This window comes from Struthio camelus, chromosome 9 (assembly GCF_040807025.1).
Source record: "Struthio camelus isolate bStrCam1 chromosome 9, bStrCam1.hap1, whole genome shotgun sequence".
NCBI lineage: Eukaryota > Metazoa > Chordata > Aves > Struthioniformes > Struthionidae > Struthio > Struthio camelus.
Genome location: NC_090950.1, coordinates 10,495,204 through 10,515,623, shown reverse-complemented (window position 1 = coordinate 10,515,623; position 20,420 = coordinate 10,495,204). Strand labels below are relative to the sequence as shown.

General features: G+C 40.0%; 1 protein-coding gene across 1 annotated transcript; it reads right to left on the bottom strand.

The window, feature by feature from the left end:
- Positions 1-3,458: 3,458 nt before the first annotated feature.
- On the bottom strand, positions 3,459-12,694 carry TRIM42 (tripartite motif containing 42). The gene is made up of 6 exons (XM_009674139.1): positions 12,662-12,694; positions 10,547-10,875; positions 8,247-8,953; positions 6,146-6,966; positions 5,161-5,388; positions 3,459-3,545 (listed from the first exon to the last, which is right to left on the bottom strand). The coding sequence occupies exons 1-6, from the start codon at positions 12,692-12,694 to the stop codon at positions 3,459-3,461; spliced, it is 2,205 nt and encodes a 734-aa protein (XP_009672434.1).
- Positions 12,695-20,420: the final 7,726 nt, after the last annotated feature.

The window sequence follows — 20,420 nt, the reverse complement described above, 5'->3', positions numbered from 1 at the left end:
TTACTGAGAATATCGGTGAAAGTTTGATGTCCTCAGTATCACGATGGAACAAGCTCATGATTATTTTTATTTTTCTTTCTAAACTAATCCTATCTGTCCTCAAGTAATTTCATTTAGGTCTCTAAGTCCCAACAGTTTACCATTAACTTTCAGGTAAAGAGGTGCCCAGACCTGTACTTTGTTGCAATTAGAGTACATATTACTTTTGATTCTGTTTTCCTATGGCAGGAGCAAATAGCTAAGACCTTTACATGTATGGACATATGCTTCCCTTAATATTTTAATTTTTATTCAGTGGCATATGTAAATATTTTTGAGTTTTACTGATTTTTCAAGTTGTTTATCAAGGTGATTTTTAACTTAAGCATTGTGGGGGACTAAAAGTTGTGGGTTTGGGGTTATTTAATATAAAAGGAACTTGGTTCAAACAATTTTGATTTTTAGTTCTTTTTTCATTTTTATTCTTTCTCTCAATTTTCATTGGGCAACCTTATAGCTTTCAGAATGCATTTCTTAGCAGCTAAGAAATGCAGCTAAATTACAGCTTTACAGCCTCATACAGAACCATTGTAACAGGCTTTGTTGACAGGCTACGTTTACATAACCTGTTAGCTTATTTATTTACCTGCTGTTTTGTTTGTTAAAATGTTTTAACTTAAAATAATGTTCATCTGTAGTTGTCAACTTCTGAGAATTTTAGTTCAGCTAGCGAGTCACTTTAATTCATTATAAAGAGGTCTAATATGAGTCTCTTCTTGTTTCTGACAGTAGCTAGCTTACAGAACATTGGGAATATTTTCAGTCTCAGGTCTCAGTTAAGCATTTAGGTTCCCCAAAGACCACTACCTCTTCTTGTGTAGCAATAATGTGTGACAGTGGGATCAATATTTTCCGGAGTTCTAAGACCTTGGAAATACTCTTGAAGAAGACGCCACAGACCATAACTCCCTTGAATAATATGGTTACTAACTGCTTCCCGATGAGTTACGCAGCAAATGGGTGATAAAACATTATAATACCTTGGCTTATTAGTTGATGCCCTCATATCTGGGGATGTGCAGAGCGGGTTAGTTAGTTAATTTGTGCCAGTATAGGTTAACCAGCCGCATCTCTGAGCTGTCTCCAGGCTTCTAGCTTCTTTGGTGTCCAGAAAGACAGAGATGCCGTTGACTGGACCTCTGTGCGTTAGGCTCATCTTGGTCTCCATTTCCTCACTGAGGAGGGTAGGTAGCCACCACCCCAGAGTATTTTCCTTCCAATTGTCATTATTTGCTTCAGCCCAGCTGTTTGTTTTGGTGAAAGCTTGGCTTTGGAGTTGGTGATTTGACAGTCACCTTTATTTTGTGATGTTTTGTTCAGCAGCGTTGGTTATAGGTATTCTGAGAGACAAACAGTGGTGAAATGAAGTGATGGCTCCTCTAATATTCAATTACATATACGTCTTTCATTTGTTCATCTTGGCCACCTGCCCAACACAAATAGATGCTCATTGTTCTCTAAATAAATTATGCTCATTCTAAACCGTTCTGTAGTTTGATACTTACAGGAGTTGTGTGTTTATTTACTGGCGCAGGCTGCTCTGAAGATATTCAGCCTTCTGTGTTTTGGCTTCTGTTACACTCATTACCTTGAAAAGTAATTATGCAAATATCACACTGCATTACATTCAGACAGGTTTTTATTTATTTATAAAGATCTCAAAACTGCAATTTCAAGGCACGCAACTGGAAAATGTGTGCACAGGATGAGAGATGGTGCTGCCTCCCCACCCATTGCTGCAATTGGGCAGCAAGCAGTAGATAAGCAAACTTGTCCTGTTCTTTGCCTTGCCTATTTATTGAAAGGAGTGCAGTAAATTGTGCTGTAGATATCCAGTCACCATGGGATTTGGCTGTGCTCATAATAGGCAAGCACTGAACTGTATGTAAAGAACTTAACACATTTTTTTCTCCCATGAAAAAAAGAGGCAACCCTGGAGAAAAAAAGCAATGTGAGCTGAGATAGAGATGTTTGAAAGGTAATTTGTTTGAAAAGAAACATAGACTTTTGGTAGCCCCACAATAATTAATACAAATCTGAAAGCTTACAGTGTGAGACTGATTCTGATCTCTCAGTGATATCGATAAGATTTTACCCTACTTACATGAAAGGGGGAATTGCAGCTTTGCTTGGCTGTTACAGAGAGCTATGTACTGCAAAATACATCTCTTAGAGAGTTGCTGCGTACAGAAGGCTGCTATAATCAATCGGTAGCCAGGGGTGCAAAGAGAATTTGTACACTTGCTCCAGATTGCAATCTGATCCATGTAGAGATGGAGACATATACTGCGAGGAATACCAGATAGGTGGGTTTCTGGAGAACTATAACTCACTATAACTCACATGTCCTTGAAATAGGTGTAGAATGCTGCTGTCTGGGGAAGGGGTTTAGATCATCGTGAAGGGGTAGTTAGGCTTTACTAGCTCAGGAGGTCAGACATTTAGATTTCTGCAAAAATCCAGCAGAATTTTGAGATCCTGGGCACTGACTGTGTGTGGAGGTCAGCTCCCTTTTAAATGTTTCAAAAGAAGCTTCTCAAAATCAGACACTCCTGTAACCGTTCAATAGAAAGTGTAAATTGAATGTTAATTGTTCACTTGAAAATGTAAACCTCTTTTACCTTTAATGGCCTAGATGCCTGTCTAAAGACTGTGTCCACAAAAAAGTATGCTGTCTGGGAAAAAATGAAGAGAGATCCTGGCAGGAACATACATATTAACTGAAGCGTCACTAATAGCTCACTGGCTAGCAGAAAAGAGAGAAACAGGTGCTCTCAGAGTCCAAATTTTGGCTTTGCTGATTACATTTTTGCCTTTTTGTTCAGCCTCTTCCTTTAGCACATTATCCATCCATAAAGTGGATATAATATTACTACCTTACAGTGACTATATAAAGCTAAACAAGGGTTTCAGAAATGAAAAGTGCTTCCTTGTGTGCATGTAGGTACATTGTCCTTCAGCTGTGTGAGGCTGAGATCAGATGTGGGTATAGAATAACCCATTTTGTACTTTAAAAATATGCAAAATGTGTTATAGGCTACTGCAGGTCTGTATGAACTGTGTTAAATCGTCTTGGAGGTAATAATAATAAGAACATTACATTACAATGCAAAATTACATATTTATTTTCTTTGAAGGTGCAAAGTCCTGTCAAGTAGGCTAATGGGCTTTACACTGTATATTTATGTATGACATAGCATTTTCCATGGTCTTGGTACTACGTCCGGAATAAAAAAGGATAAAAGAAAAGACAGGATTCTTTCTTTATTTATTTATTTATCAGAAAGCAATAATAGTCTAAAGAGCCCCCTCTTAGATCTCTGGCTGCTAACTTCAGTGGAAAAGGAGGAATTGCAAAGGAAAGCATAGACGTTTTCCAGTCCTTCAATGAAAAAAGAATCCCTGGCTTGATTCTTTGTCTATGTATCTGTATGCAGAGCACCCTGAATACTCCTCCGAATCCCCCACCTGCCTTGGATTTTCCCATGTTCATCTGGAGTGATTATCTGCAAGGAGTATAGAAGAATGTATTAGAGTAGAGAGGACATATACGTATTTAGTATCTTTTGAATGATATCTAATAGTATTCAATAACATCTTTTGTGGCACTTGATATTTCAGAATATTGGTGGCATGGCATCCGCTTTAGTTTAAAGAATAAATAGTACCTGCTGTCTAACAAAACTTTCCATCACCTTCCTCTCCCGTGTAGCTTGGTGCCTGAGTTCCCACGACCTTTCAGACCCCTCACAGTCACGTTCCCTCCCAGACTCAATAGCTATGTTACACACATAGAATGATACTGTTCTGCATAAATCCCTTTTTAAAATTCAATGCCACATTTTCTTTTAAATGAAGTTCTTCCAAGCTTTTCTGTGTAGGAAAAGTATTCTGATATTATTCAAAAGGAATAGAGATACTTACTTTTAAAAAAAGATTTATAAAAAGTCTATCATAGATGCTGTCTCATTTTCATTTGCTATGGAACTCTATACTTCTGTAAGCTACAGCAGATGTTAAGTGAGTTTGTGTTTCTTTGGAATGTTAATATGACTGTGCTGCCTGCAGAAAGAACTGTTTTCGAAAGAAAAATCAATATAGCATTCCAGCATGTCAGATAAAAAAAAGAAAATACTGTGCTCAATGTTTTAAGTATAGGAAGTAGAACTGTTCAGGGAGGTGTCATTTATCATTAGAACTCGCCAAGTGAGTGAGATGTCAGAATACCATTTTAAAGTTAGACTTTTACTCTCTAAATGTGACAAGGGACCAGGGTCCTGGGAAGGGTTAGCTCTTGTTGCAACTGAATGGGAAAAAGGTTGAAATGGTGTGCTTAGAACCAAAGAATGAAATTTACCCTTTTCATGGAACCTACCTGCTTTTTATGCATTGCAGTTCCTCAAAGCACACTTTACTGAGTGTGCAAACCTTTTCTTAGAATAATTCACTCCCATAATTTATCAAGGAAAAAGCAAGAATTAAATATGTATTTCTGGGCAAGGTTTGAAAAACCAGAAGTGACATTGGCAAGAGATACGGGATGCTCAGATGGTGTGAAAATGAAACTATTACATGTCGTAACTTCTGACACCTTTTGAAAGATGCACATTTCTACTCTTTTTAACTTTGATGTTCCTTTCAGCACTTTTTCTTCTCTTCTAAAACCACAGCAGAGCAGACTCATGGCCAAAGATGCCAAAGAATCTTCCTGATCTTTGTTTTCTGTTTCCTCTTTCACTTCATGGTTGTCTTCTTGTTCTAGCATAAAGTTTTTGGATCTGAATCGTCAGACTCTTCCTCTGTGCCAAAGAGCATAATGCAGAGGCTGTCTCAGCCCTGCAGGAAATATATATAGTTAAAATGACTTGACTGATGTGATCATAACAGCCCCCTTGTTAGAAAAAGAGAAACATTCCTAGGTAGGACAAGCTAATGAAAATTGAGGTAGGAAGAACAATATATTGAAAAATCCAATGTAACCATTAGCATCACTTGCCTAAAAAAGTGAATAGCCGTCTTTCATCTAAACAGTCTTTTTTATAAATAAATGTGGAAAAAAACAAATATGGAAGTCAAAAAAGTGAAGACAACTCTATAAAGTATAGGGAGATTCTACAGTACCTTACAGATGTCACTCCATTCACCTGGACCGCTTGTATTGACAGCACGGACTTTAAAAAGATATTCTGTATTTGGCTCCAGATGTTGAATCTCAAGGTTCTGTTGCTTTATTTTGCTCAGCTGGCCAGCTAGTTGTGTCTGGACAATGTTATCAGGACCAGTAGGAACAACTTCATAAAATTCTACCTCAAAGAAATCCACATCTTCTGTGGGACAGGTCCAGTAAATCTGTGAAGAGGAAAACATCTACAGTGTACAAATTATATATTCTTAATTTTTGCTTATTTTCATTTTTGCTTTTTTGGAAGTCCTCTCTTTGGCAGATTTTAATTTTTAAATGCCAAAGCAGCTGAGATTCCAACCGTAGCATGAAATATACATGAAAGATATGCAGTTTTTGGGTCTCGCTCAGAAAATGCTAAGCCTCTTCCTAGGATGTTCATAGTATTCTCTTCTAGCACGCTAAAAGCAACTCATGCTGACAGCAGTCAGCACTTTGCAGTATCCACTTGGGATCTTAGGCAACTGGCATTCTAATCTTGTTACTATCTCTGAAAAGTATAATGAGGAAAAACACACAGACATGATGTCATCACATTGAAGGGCAGGATCAGGATCAAATAATTTAATCTGATGTACAAATATTTGAATACAAACATAATATATCTGTTTCTTTCTGCACTGGACTTTTCCAGGTAATGCTTTTTGAGATAAACTGAAGCTTAAATTGAATCTTATCACATTACTACTGTAGCCAATATCATTGTTATATTATTATATATGTCATATAAATATGTATTATAAATTTGAAATGCCTCATCTCCTACAAATTAAGTATTTAAACTGATACTGTCATTACATTTATTCAGACTCCCTTGGGTTCAAACTGCATAAGAGCCTGAAAATATAATGGTAGTAGGTAGTCTTTTGTATATCTATATATGTATGTAGATGTATATATATCCAGAATTTATAAATGTCTTACTTTGGCAGACCTTGGGTATACAACAGTCTGGTAGATAACAACAAATCCTGGGGCTGTGACTGATTCATTGTCTGTCAGTTCTGGACTTGGAAAAGAAACATTCTGATATTTTCTTTCTTTTCTTGGAGTTTCACAAGCTGCATCCCAGTACGCGCACATTTCATTACGCGGCTTAGGACGATGGGGAGGTGTTGAGCTTGGTCTTCCAAGAGCTTCTTTAGTCACCAGTCCTGAATCAAACAAGGAATTTAAAGATGGGCTTCGGAACAGTGATACTTGCTTGAATTCATGAGTGCTTGGAATATGCCTTGGAACCACTATGTCTGAGTTACAAGGATAGGGATACTTTTCTGCTTTACCATCTGACTGCTTTATTCTACTAGGGGATGGGAAAAGTCCTCGTAAATTGATCAAAAGTTCATCAAAGTTGAGTTGAAGTTTTTTTAAGGGATCTTCTCTGAGACGTGGACTAGGTTGGAAAATGGAAGCAATTGCATCTTCTATTTCTTTCACCAAGCAGTGTGCAGATTGCAGGAATACAACCTGGCTTTCCTCCTTCAGAGCCTCTTTAGAGTACTGAATAAGGCCATCCATATATGAGAGCTGGCTGGATGTATAGTTCAGGTATTCTGAAATGTCCTTCTGTTTTTTAAGTTCAATGTTCTCAAGCAACTCCACCATCTCTTTTTCTCGTTCATGAAGAACCATACGTAATTTTAAGAATCCGTTTCTGATCTCCTTCCTTTTGTTGTCCTTGTAGGCCTTGAAGTTATTTTTTAGCAGGAGAACTTCCATTAGATCATTATCAACCCCTTGGCGTACTGTAAAACAAAATCAGGTCAGAAGTTCCGACTTCATACTAAAATGTGGTTACAAGGGGCAGAAGATAGGCTGTAGCTTAAAGAGATTTCAGGTCTGTTAGAACCTGAGACGAGTGACGATTGTAGTGTTCTGCTCTCCACTCTGCTGCTGGCAAGCCCTGAGGGAAGTTGTTAGGATTAAAATGTTCACATTTGAGGGCATAAAATTAGACAGTTAAGTGCCACTTTATTATTATTCCCTCACTTACTCAAATGCATCTCCCCAAAAATGGGCTTGATAATTTTTACTCCATTACATGGGAAATGCTGAAACTTAATTATTGCAGCTCTGTATTATCTTTGGAAATTGGCTAGTATCAGGTTAAAATAAAGGTAGCAAATTCACCTGTATAGCTCTCATTATGTCTGTGGCAGATAGTGCATTCCTCTGATGGCCATTATGTGACAATGTTACTCTCCTGACACTAAAAATTTAGAACTGTGCAGAAAGAGAATCAAAAATACTGAAGGCTGATAGTAAATTTCAGTGGAATTCAGCTAACATCTTGAAACAATGTTACATTACAAAATCTTGTACAAATATTCTGCATCTTTTATTTTCTCAACCGTTAGACTGTTTGGAAATCAGGAAATTAATGATGCCAGTTGTTTCCTACTGGTTCCCTTTTATCTTTCTGAATTGTATTTTCCATCCAAACTTCATTATGTTCCCAACATCTGCGAAGTTATATGCAAAGATCAAAATAATTAAAGGAATATACTCATATTCCCAGTCTCTACTCATATGCTGTGGATCGAATCTTACACAAAAAGAGTGACTTTACTGTGCTACATCAGAGCAATGTAGATGACTGCTTGGCATCTTAGTCAACGTGAGTGTAAGCAGAAAACTGACTGAAGAGGGACAATTCACAACTCGCTTGCTGGGGAAGATATTCAAGTGTAAATTTCTGATTAAAAAAATGATCAATGTTTTATCCTGCAGGCAGTAAGTGGTGTTTATTCCATGCTAGGTGGGGCAGTATGAAATGGAACTTCCCCTCCCTGGTTGCACATTTATGTTTCTGACCCACATGCAACTCTTTCATTCCCTAATAGCTGAGCCTGGCTCACAGTGCCACACAATTACGAGCTTGTTCCTTTTGTGTCTGCGCAATGGGAACATGCCACTTTTCTGACTCATGCGTTGCGCAGAGGATAACGTGGCTTGTCAAGCGTATGTTCAAGCTTCTTTCCCAAGGAGACAGGGGTTAAGTGTGAGAAGCAAGAGAAATACAAACCTTTTTTAAACTTTGCAATAGCATCGAAGAGGGAAGCAGCCTCTCTTGAACACGCCGCTGTCAGGGGAATAGTGTCGTGATCGTTGTGCAGTGAGTTCTTGCAGAACTCACAGATCAGCTCATGGTCATCCAAACAGTATTCAGAGAGGTTTGAGCTGCAGTGCAATAAGCAGCGCCACTGTTCATGATCTTCTTGGTATGCTCTGGTGAAGACGTGATCTTGAGCACCAGTCTCAGTATGATATATATGCAGACATTCATTACAGTAATTAATTCCACATGTTCTGCATTTTTTGGTTGCCTTTCTTTTTCTGTCCCTGCAAGTTTGGCAATAGACCGGTCTTTCACTATGGTCAAATCTCCACTTCAGAAAGCCATGTCTGCGCATGTATTTCTTGGCTAGTTTGGCTCTCAGGTAATTCTTCCTCAGCTGAATTTTATCAGTATAGGGGAGGCAATGTGCTTTGCTACACACTGGGCATATGATGATGAAAAAATTTTCAGTCACTTCAGCATTGCTCTTGCTTTTAGTTATACACTTCTCGCAAATGCAGTGGTTGCATGGCAGCATAAATGGTTGGAGAAACAATTGTTTACACACTGGACAGGCAAGCTGGTCACGGAAAGCATGGCCTGAGACATTCCTTTCCAGTGTATTGACAGATGCATCACTTCTGGTTCTAAATCTTGACAAAACATCTTTTGACCTGGATAAAATACATTTGAAATAAAAACCAAAAACATAAGCCTTCTGAATATTAGGATACAGTCTAAGAAGCACATTGATAATATAAGCAGTCCTGCTTTGCATGACAACCATTTTTTTATTCTGTCAGGATTTTTTTATTTAAACAACTGGATTATCACTATCTGGAGTCCACTTTTCTCTTTTCTTTTTTTTCATAGTTATTCACTATTGAATGATGTTGCCAATAAATAAGCATCTTACAGAATAGACAGATATCTTAGTCATTGCAGGTCTGTCTGAATTTGTTGGGTTATTTCTGGTTGCCAAACAAAAAGAGTAATACAGTTTGCTTTAGTATAAACTGAAGTATATTTTGTCTCCTTTTCTTGTTTGATTATTTTTTCAAAATGAAAACAACAAATAACTAGGATGAAGAAAAACATTTTCTGCAATTCAAATTAAACACTTTATTTGGTTTCATAGGGTATTAAATACTTTCTTTTACAACTACATTGGTAAGATTTTTTAGAGGAAATTTGTTTTAATGAAAAGAAGATAAATGTCAAAATGTTATTCTTTTTCATTCTCCAGGTGGACTATGTCCTTAATAAAGTAGCACAACTAGATGTTTTGCCACTTCCGAAAAGTATCGAAGAAATTTCTGCTTCACTTAGCAAACCACCTTTACATATGATCATGCTAATATTTTAGTCACTAAAAAAAATCACATTTGAATTATTTCCGATTAATAGAATGAATGAAGATCATCCTTAGTGTTAGTAGCAGCCTTATTGTGATTGATTCTTTTATCTTAATTGCTAAGGCTTTCAAATCTAGGTAAACATTCTGGATTACTACAGAAGAGGCCTGCCTTTCAGGCCATGGTAAATCCCTGTTATCTTCAAATCTTGATTGTTCTAGCCTGCCTCTTACCCTGTGGACGTTATTCTTTTAAAAATCCAATGTTACCTTTGTACTACTCCACGAGTAGTTAACAGAGTTTCCAGAGCCTTGACAGGAACACCAGTATTCAATGTTTCCTGTAGATCTCGTTCTGGACCACAGCAGTCTGGCACTCTGCTGTATTTCTTTTTAGCATTCATATTGCTGTTGTTGTCCTTCCCTCATTCTCTCCCTACATGTTCAATAGCAACTATACTATCAGCTTCTGTTGTCCATGACAAACAGTAAACTAAAGAGAATAGAATTTTCTGTTGCTGTGAAGATTCCTTCTGCTCTTCCTGGTTTCGCTATATAGGAATAGACCATACATTTCCAGAAGTCCTGTCAATTCCTTTCTGTTTGCTGCTATTGTAGTCTCGAGTTCTTTTGCTAGCTTGCTAGCTATTCTACAGAGGTATTGGAGAATACCTTTTCAGTTGACTCCTCTTTAGCTTAGTGTTTCTGTATTTAATAATTGGCCCCTTCCCTTCTGCTTTTCAATTTCATCTTCTAAGATGATATCCTGCTGTTACTTGAAATAGCTGGGAACTGGACTCTATCAAGCCAACAGATCTTATGTTCCTAAATGCAGCGCATCCATTAAGACATAATGTCAATCAGAAAAAAGGAAAAAACCCACAAGAAATTAAAAGCTTTTGACTCCACTTACTGAACAGTCCCTAGTGCTCTTGAGTGGTGTGGTTTGTAGACAGAGTTTCTGCAGCATCTGCTTTCGTAGTACTGACACGCTGAGTTCTCCCCACCACAGCAGTAGTATTTACAGTCTGGGTCATTTGAACAAGAGCAGCAGCACCACCAGCAATTTGCATGCTCTGCACATGAGCAGTGGCAACACTGGCAGGGTGCATCTTCTGCATACGGACATGGGAAACAGCTGCAGTTCCGCTCATTGGTAAATAAGAAGCGCCAGCACAAACAGCATCCTTCGCTTCTGCTGTGGCAAGTCAGGTAACAGCAGCAGCAGTTTGAGCAGCATGGGTGGATTAAACAGGGACGTTCACTTTTGGCCATCACTCTATCAGACACTTAGAAGAAAGTTCATTAATCTTCTCAGCTTCTCCTCACACTACAGCTTTACAGCAATTTGGCTCTCAAGAAGGCTTGCGGTTTGATTGTTGGGTCAAGCTCCGTGCTGTGAAAACGTTCTAATGTCCTGTTCTAACTGGAACAGAATAAGGATGTCACAGTGACACATTCAAATAAGGACACAGGCAGAATCTCACACACATAGAGCTGACACACTGATGGCATCATCTGTACATCACAGTAACTATAATCATTCTTCCTGAATTTCTTGAAAACATCTACCTCATTCTCCATTAATCGCATAGGCAGCTTACACACCTAGATATCCTAAGGCAACCATGTTCTTAAGACAACACACTTACTTTATAGACATTTCATTGGCTAAGTTGGGTGCCATAAGTGAATGACCTGAATCAGGCCCTAATCAGCTATAGTGAGATTTTTCATCAAACCTTCATAAGACGTTAAGCATAACACATGAAAGAACTAAGATTCATGCATCTGGAAGCATTTCCCTGTAACTGTCCTTATTATAAGCCTTTGTTTGCCAGCGTTTGTGCTCTTGAACAATGTATGCCGTTCGTTCCCTCAAGGCCTAAGGAAAGGAACTAAACTTGGGTTGTAGGTTCAGTACTATTGCTCATTCACTGTGGACCTGCCTTCTTTCCTGAAGTCCAAGTGTGTTTCCTGTCCTTCCTTAAACTCACCACTCTCCTGTAAGTGCCCCACTCTCCTATAAATGCAATATTAGACATCATATTTTAGTTATTCTTTAGTTACCTCATATTAAGCACCTTCTGCCTTAATTTAGGTGACCTACTCCAAGATTTAAATAGCATTTTATATCTGTTTACAGGGATAATAATTTTGAATAAAAATTAAGTTATTGTAAAGTATGTATAAGCTTCTCAGTATGCTAGTAGCTTACTGTAATGCAGATATATAAAAAAAGAAAATCCATCCTCTAGGAGTCACCTGTGACAGACAGCTAAAACAGCTTATTCTCTTACTTGAAACTGTAAAGAATAGTGGTGTCTATATGGTACATTTTCAAGAATACTTACTTTTAATTGTGGCCTCTGTACTGTAGGTTGCTAAGAGCTTCTTTAGCAAATCAGCTTGTGTTAATGGGTTAATGTATAACTGTGAGTTACTAAGATAGGTCTTGACATAGTTTATTGTAACAGCTCCTCTGAGCCTCTTTGCTCAGTCTGTTCTGCCTAGAGAAATTTTAATTCACTGATCCAGAGCCCTATGGACCATAATGGCTGTGTCATTATGGGTAGCTATTTACATGATGGGCCATAATAGGTCCTTTGGAATGGTTATGCCTATTGTGTCAAGGGGGTTTTCATGCATAAGCACTAGATCTGTGCGCTAAAATTCTTTCCATAGTAAAACCTGTACCTTTAGTGGATGATAGTTACTCCATTTGTCTTTCCAGTTTAATCAAAGGTAATACGCTTTTTATTTTGCATGTTTAATTTTAGAAGATGAAAACACTTTTGAATTCAATTAATCGGTAGAAAAAAAGGTATCTTGTGATGCTTGTCTGCTTTTCTTTTCCAAAATGCAAGCATTCTTATATCCTTTTTTGAGAAAGGAGAGGTGGAGGAGTAAAGAAAAAAAAAAGGAAACAGATCTTAGTCCTGTGTATCACATTTTAGATCAGAGCAAACGTTAATGGCCAAGTTTTAGCAGCTGGTGCCTATGGCTCTCTTTTCCATCTCTACACAATGCAGCTGTTCAGAGTACCTTCTTCATCTATCATTCTGAGCAACACCTTTTTTTTTTTTTTTAGTGTTTTTTCTATGAGTTGTGTTTTTCCACTGGGCCTTGAACTTGTTTGTCCCCACCTCCCCATATAATTCCCGTAGCTTTAGTGGTCAAATTCTTGCGTTAGCAAAACTACTCTCACCATCGGCCTCATTCCTTTGCAGCTCCCAGTATAGGTGACCCTCTCTGAGTCTATCTATGAACGTGCAGACAGTTCTGAAATGATCCCATTTCATTAGTATGTTTATTCTCCTCTAACAGATACTGAAAGATCAAATCAGTCTGGCTGCCAGAGAAACTGAATTAGATGCAACAGCTGCAGCCAAACTGACGGACTTTTAATAGTGTTTGCAAACATGCTCCCCTCTGCCCCCACCTCTGTTGTGGTTGGGTCTGGCTGTCATTTTCATCACAGTTCTCAAGACAGCCAGGCTCAGATGTGGTTGGCTTCATCAACAAACGAGCCTGACCCTGCAAGGTGTTGAGTCTCTTAGGCCTTGTTATGATATATGGCCATTACCCTAGTGCTCAAGGAAAGCCAAGAAGAGAGAGAGAAATAAAAAAGGAAAAAGAAAAGCACAGTACGGTGAAGACACAGGTCAGTTTCCATTACTTCATATTAGTTACATATAGTCACTTGTGTTGTACTTCCGTTAGCTGTCAAATAATATAATCTAATATTTTTCACTTGGCAGCTTATCCTATTTAGTTGTGTTTTTCAAGATAAGCCTAAGATTGTTGTCTTTTTTTTCTTTCTTCTCCCTTTTGCTCTACCTCCAGATATCTCTGTGATATTTCTAACGTTAGTATTTCTAACTCAAATTCTAGAATGCACAATGATTAGTAATGTACAAAAAGTTGGAAGAAAGACCATATGCCATTTGTAGCTTACTCCTTAACTAGTGTGTATAGTAACACACTATGATATGAATCTGGGTTTCATCGGTTGTCTCCTTCTCACCTGAGAACTGGATTGTGTATAGCATCTTCTTAGACTTTTATTCACTGGAGAGGAGAACAGACGTGAATATGTGTATTGCTCCATCATTGGTGGAAAATAATAATGAAATGTCATGGACACGTTCCTCACCACTCACATTTCAGGTATCAGCGGGTTTGTTAAGGTCTTAGTTGTGTTTTGTCACTACAATGAAGGGGAAAGCTAGGTTCTCCTGTATTACCCCAACCCTATCTTTAACGTCCTGAATGTAATTTCTCTGTTAAATTATTTATTCCTCTTACGATGAGTATGGTGAGGCACCTCATGTCTGTGCTCTTAGTAAGCTTATTGTCTTGCAGTTCTTCGTCCTTTCACCAACTCAAAAAATAAGGGAGAATGAAGGAAACCTGTCTCTTGCTTGCATCCTTACTTCACGCAAGAATATAAAGTAAGCACTGTCTCAGCAACTTGGAAAATTTAACTTTGGCTGCCTTCACGCACTGCCAGAGAGGTAAAGCAAGCTCGTGAGTCAGGGAGAGGAGGAAGAGGGACTGCTACCTTACTGTCCTTCCTATAAAACTATGTAGCCCAGCAGGATTCTCTCTCTAAAGGGTATAGCAGCTCTTTATCAATAAAATGAAGTGATTGAGGTGAATTGACTGCAGCACATGGCAATGTCTGCTTTGGGGGTCTTAAAGAATGAAATATAAAAAGCCTGACGTTATACACCCTAAAACGGAGGCACTCAGAACTGAGAGTCACTTCTCAAAGCATTATTTCTGGTTAGCTGTGGCTTTGCCCGCAGCAACCAGCAACAGAATGGCAAAAAGACTGTCCCTTTTCTCGTAAGAAGACTCCCAGTTTCTAGTTCATTGTTTCCAGCATCACTTTACAACAGGTATATCTGTTAGAGGGCAATTCCCTAGTGATGGGACAGCCTAGGAAATAGTGGGGTTTACAGTATTAGCTTTTTTCTTGCTTTGTAGAGCTTCATTGCCTCTCCATAATTCAACCCTTCATCTCTAGCCAAATGGCTACCCTTATGTTCCAAGCCACAGAAATATTTGGATGGCTTCTTTTGAAAAAGGCAGAGTTGAAATATTAATCTCTCCACAGTTGCTCTCTGCCTTTCTTCAGCAGAAAATTTGAGAGGGCTCAGCTGCTATGGAGGCAGACCGGTGACAGCAGCTAGACCAGAGATGGGGGATGATGAGACAAAAAGATTAGCAGCCAGTAAAGCAAGAGAGTACATTGTGAGCTTTAGGCTCCTTCATCGCTCTAAAGCTGTGTAAGTATACCACGCTGAGCTCCATATGCCTATGGATAAAGAAGACAGAGGAAAAATGATGATAAATTTTCCTTCTACTGCTTTTTGCTAATGGATACAAGAAAGCATTATTTGATTTATGTATGTAGGACTACTCCATGGAAAAGGTAATACTAATGTACATCTAACAGTCATTCAAACTCTCTTTGACTTCAAAAGTGTTTCTGAATACTACACACTACAAAAATTACAAATGTTAGGATTGACTGGCAATGCGAAATACAGTATCTGCGGAGTACATTATCTGAGCCAGAGGGAAAACTAACAACAACGCCAGAGAAAAGGAATTGCTAATGACTTTTTGTGTTCTTCATTAAAAAGATTAACTGTGATCATGTAGTAACACAATTAACACCCGCAACATATAGTTACCAACTATGTAGAGTAAAATAAGAGAACAACAAGCTATGTTACTCTTAAGTAAATCTGTGTTTTCAAATTCTCTGGGCCTTATAAAATTCACCAAAGGAATAAAAAGAAGTATCTGGAATAATCAGAGGGCATTTAGGAGTTATTTTTAAGACTTCATGAAAAACATTGGAAAAGAAATTTAGAAGAAAATTAAGAATTTTAATTTTGGTATGTATGTAACATGCTGCTCAAAACAGATGCATTTCCCACAGACCAAGAACTTTCCAGTGATGCTGCGCCAGAGAAATAGTAGCATTTTATACCCCTTTGCACAGATCTCAGAGGTATACAGTGAAACGCTACAAAATGCTCCAGAGGATGTGTTTGTCATAGATGTTAAGAAACTGTAATAACATGCCGTTACTGCGGGTCAGCATGCATGGTCTTTCCCAACTCATTTCTTAGTCCTGTTACGTGCAGGCCTCTTGGCTTTATGTGTTAACAGTCACAACGTGAGGCCTGTCATTCGGTGGAACAAATGAAAGTTCAGGCATTTCACAGAATGACTGGAAATACTAGGTATGTATTATGCGTATCATTCAGTCCCTGCTCTCACAAGCAGACAGGGCATTAGTGGCAGCTGTTGCATTTATTTCTCGAACTGTGCACCACAGTGTCTGTCATGTCGGGGGTCTCCTGGGCAGGCCCTCGGGACTGGCCCGCCACGCAGGGGCAGTGTGGGGACCTCAGGCACCCCAACTGGCGCGCTCACCCGGCTGGCGGGTCCCCACCACAGCCCCCTGGCCGGGTCTCGAGAGGAGAGGTCTCGGAGCGCTTGGGGGACGGCAATTTTAGGGCTGCGCTAAATATCCCAGCACATCTCAGGAAAGGTACGGGCCTCATTGCCTCTCTGAGAGGGGCACAAGGTGGTCACAGCGCCACGAGGTCGTTCAGGCGGGCGCTTCGCCGTGCCCTGGGGCCGCCGGTCGCCGAGGCAACGGGGCGGCCGTTGGGCTCGCGAGCGGGCGGGACGGGGCGGCCGTTGGGCGCGCGCGGTGGGGGGGACGGGGCGGCCGTTGGGCGCGCGCGGCGGGGGGGACGGGGCGGCCGTTGGGCTCGCGAGCGGGCGGGACGGGGCGGCCGTTGGGCGCGCGCGGTGCTGGGGACGGGGCGGCCGTTGGGCGCGCGCGGTGGGGGGGACGGGGCGGCCGTTGGGCTCGCGAGCGGGCGGGACGGGGCGGCCGTTGGGCGCGCGCGGTGCTGGGGACGGGGCGGCCGTTGGGCGCGCGCGGTGGGGGGGACGGGGCGGCCGTTGGGCCCGCGGGCGAGCCGCCTGCTGCTGCGCGGATCGGAGTGTCTGAAATTTGGTCTCATCGTTCAGTTTTCGTCCTCTCTCCTTCTGGTAAGTTGGAGCGGCTGTCTGACTTTTGGGTATCGCAGCCTCGAGCCCCGTCTCCCCTTTCCCCTGTCGGTTTGGCTCCTAGCGTGCGCTTCGTCGCGGCCACCCCCGGGTTGCCCGAGCTCGGTGCGTCTTCGTTACCGTTTTGGCTCGCTCGAAGTTCCCTGCTGTTTGCTCTGCCTCGGCCGTTTTTCCTGGGGCTGTGACTTTTTTCGAGCTGGGCTGGTTCCCAGAGTAAGGATGTTCATCTCCTAACGGTGGGGTGGGTCTGTGTTGCTGCTGAGACTGCAGAAGAGAAACACAACCATCTTGGCTGAGTACTTTAGCTAGCAGAAATGTAGCAGCTGCAAACCAAGGAATTTAAAAATAAAGGCCATGATACATTAAAACGTGCCGGACTTTGCTGTGTAAAGGTGCTGTATAAAATACTTTATATGATTACTAATCAGTCAAACTTAGTGCTTATTTAAAGCAAATTTGCCTTTTCTGGTGCAAGAGCATAAATGGATAGTAACCAACCTTGTTAATTCCCAGTGTTTTCCCTGGTCGTTAGTGATTAGGTAATTTGGTGATCAGGCACTTGCCCTGTGCTTCAGGGAGCTGTCCCTGTTAGCATATCTGCTTTCCTGACCATAGCACGCAGCGTCTGCCTCACTTTTTAGCCTATTTTTCATTCTTGTATTGGTTCTCCGCTGCACGTCCTGATGACTCTCCTGATTAGTCTGGCTCTAAGCGGTAGCTGGCTTATTAGGAGGTCTAGCGGAGCAGTGAAATATGTGTTAATAACTTGGCTCTGGGTAAAAGGAAAAAATGAAAAAAAAAAATAATTTCACTCTTTCACTTACACTGCCTAAGGAAAGAGAGAAGATACAAGTGAAATGGGTGGAGAGGAAGGAAAAGGCTTTATGGGTTTAGCTATTGGCTAGCATAGGGTATTAAGGCTATCCTAAGCAGAAGTTCTGTACTAAAGGGGAAGGAGTGAAGTTTCTCCTTCACCCCTAAGGTACCAGCTGGCAAGAATTACAATAAATGTAGAAGAAAAATGAAATAAATGCTTTTTAGAAGAATTTGTGTGGAGAAAGAAGACTTCTGGCAAGGAAAGTTGTAGAAGTGTAAACACTTCATCTTTAATTGAAATCTGAGGACTTTATATACCCCTGCAGAGAGAATGGGGAATATGCCTGTGTACGTGTTACTGCAGAGCTGAAAGAGCTTCCTGAGCAAAGTTGCTCGTTGTGCATCCAGGCTTGCACTTGAATTAATAATTTTTATCAAAATTGGAACTGTTGTGTCACCACTGACTGTTAACTTTTCTCTGTACTTTCAGGTTTGCAACTGTTCTCGTCCTACTTTTCTTTAGGTTCCTGTGCTTGCTGTATGTTAATCTCTGCTGAGGCTCATCTCTACCAGTTTTCCGATCAGTAGGAAGGTTCAGGATACACAAGTCTAACTAGTATTTCTTACTGGCGATCTTACTTATAGCATAAGACTACTCCTTGTGCTTTTTCTTCCGATTCCAATTTGAGTTTTGGCTAGTTCTCTGTCTGATCTTCTGGAAATATATCTCTGTAAAGAATCTTTTCCTACTTTATTGAACAACAGCAGAGAAGATTTTCCAGTGGTAACGGTTTTCATTTCAATTATTTAACAGGGAGTGAGAGACTAAAATGTGTCTGCGTAAATGCTTAGGCTGCTATACCAACTATGTAATTTATTTTTCCTGAAAGTATTTTTGTTGTTCTATTAAAGTAGGGGACCTAAGTGCATCATTGCTGTTGCTAAGTGAAGCATGATGCAGCATTTACGATCCTTGGTCTTACAGTTAGAGGTTATTATAATGGAATTAAGTTGCTGTCTCATTGTTGGCTGCAGAAAATACTATGTAATCCTAGCTCACCAGCTAGCGTGCTCTAGGTCTGCCTTGAGGCCTGCTCCATAGATAATGTGGACCTTTCAGTTTGAAGGTGGTTGCTGTTGATTCTTAGGGACTTTGGCCTATATCTGCTCTAGATAGGAGGATGATACCATGCTGTAGCAAGGTAGTTCAGCATCAGGAAATAGAAATGTGCCTTTTTGTCTCACCTTTTGACACGTTCTAGGGGCTATTATATCAGGGCAAAAATGCTACTTTAAGATATAGCAATGCTGACCAGGTTTATAGGTTGGGATTTAAAAGCTGAACTTCTGTCTTGGACAATTACTTTGTGGAGAAGTATAGATCAGAGAATTGAGCATATTTTCTAAAAGATTTTGTACAAATGCACCTGAATTACTTGATTTGAATAAAGGTGGTCCTCTTCCATTAAAGAGATTTTACAGAATGAGTCCTCTTTTCTTAAAATAAACTTATAAGAATTTACCTAAAGCATTGTGTAGTGAACTTCAGACTATAGTATATCCACAAGTGATTAACTTGCAGTAAACACTTGGGGGGATATATTTAGGTGGATGTTTAATGAGTCACTTAAGGCATAGTGTATTCTTTTTCTTCTTCGCTGCCTGAATGTGTAAACATGTCAAGCAGGAAAATTAATTTGCATTTGTCGAAATAAAGTAATCAGTAGCATATAGTCTGGCGTACGCAGGGATCTTTGTTCCGATATGAAAGGAAGGATTTCTAAAACAACAGATAAACCCCAAACACTATATTGAGTGATAATAAGAGTATATAAAATACATTTGCATCTGGTTCTACATCCAAGTGAAGACCTGTCAAAGCAGTTATTCTGAATTGCCACCACCTTGTCACTGAAGTGGCTGTGCTGAGAGATGTGGCTTCCTAAATGTGTGTTGACTTCAGATTATGACATTGGGATGAATTTACATTCAATTTGTTTGCAGGACCATCAACAACATTTTGCTATGAGAAGAGTCTACTCCAAAGCATGATTGTGACATTGAGATGGAGATAAGAGGAAAATGTCTAATGTGATGAAATCCTGTTCGATTAAGCATAAACAGAAGTGTACCGAATAATGAGAAAGATTAGGCTATTATAAAGCTTTATTAATGCAGAGAACAGTGCATAGCTGAGGCATTTAAAGAAAACTTTCTGTAATAACAGCTGGATTATAAAGGAACAAAATATTAAGCAATGATCAATGATTCCTCTCTCTGCTTATGTTTAGCTGCTCAGTAGTTCAAAGTGAGCAACACAAAAGCAAACTACGGTTTGATATGTGGCCCTCAGCAAGTGATTTAACCTTGCTGTGCTATAGATATGATGCTTAACTTTCTTTCAGAATATTGGTTGTAAGGCTTCATTTTTAGTACTTCAATCTCTTTAAGGTTTATAGGCGTAAGAAGGCTACATACATACGAAAGACTAGTTTAGTAAATTGAGCCATGAGATTTCCTTATGTTGAATCCTACCCTAGTTTTTTGTCACACTAAACGATGAAGACTGGAAGCTCTTCCATTTAATTAAGATGTTAGGCACTGAGCTCACCTCCTGAGATGCGCATGTTGTTTTCCTGGGGATCCCCACAGGAGGCTGCAGTGCTTTCGATGGTACTGGAGCAGCCTTCAGTAGAATACAGATGCGGGATGTGATGCGGGATGCTTTGCTTGAAGTAGCAGACGGAAACTTTAAGAGATCACAAATCTAGGTCTTTCTATACTGACTGAGTGCATATTGCGTATTTTTTGGCTAGCTTGATGTTTTCCCTTTTCTGATTAACACTGCTGAACCTCATGGAGGGCTG

What these genes read in the sequence shown, in the direction of transcription:
- TRIM42 (XM_009674139.1), bottom strand. Translation starts at nt 12,694, where the DNA reads ATGATAGATGAAGAAGGTACTCTGAACAGCTGC. An exon ending in AAGGTACTCTGAACAGCTGC is followed by an intron (nt 10,876 to 12,661) that starts ATTGTGTAGAGA and finishes TGTTTAATCCAC; the next exon opens with CCATGCTGCTCAAACTGCTG. An exon ending in AATGGAGTGACATCTGTAAG is followed by an intron (nt 3,546 to 5,160) that starts GTACTGTAGAAT and finishes TACTCCTTGCAG; the next exon opens with ATAATCACTCCAGATGAACA.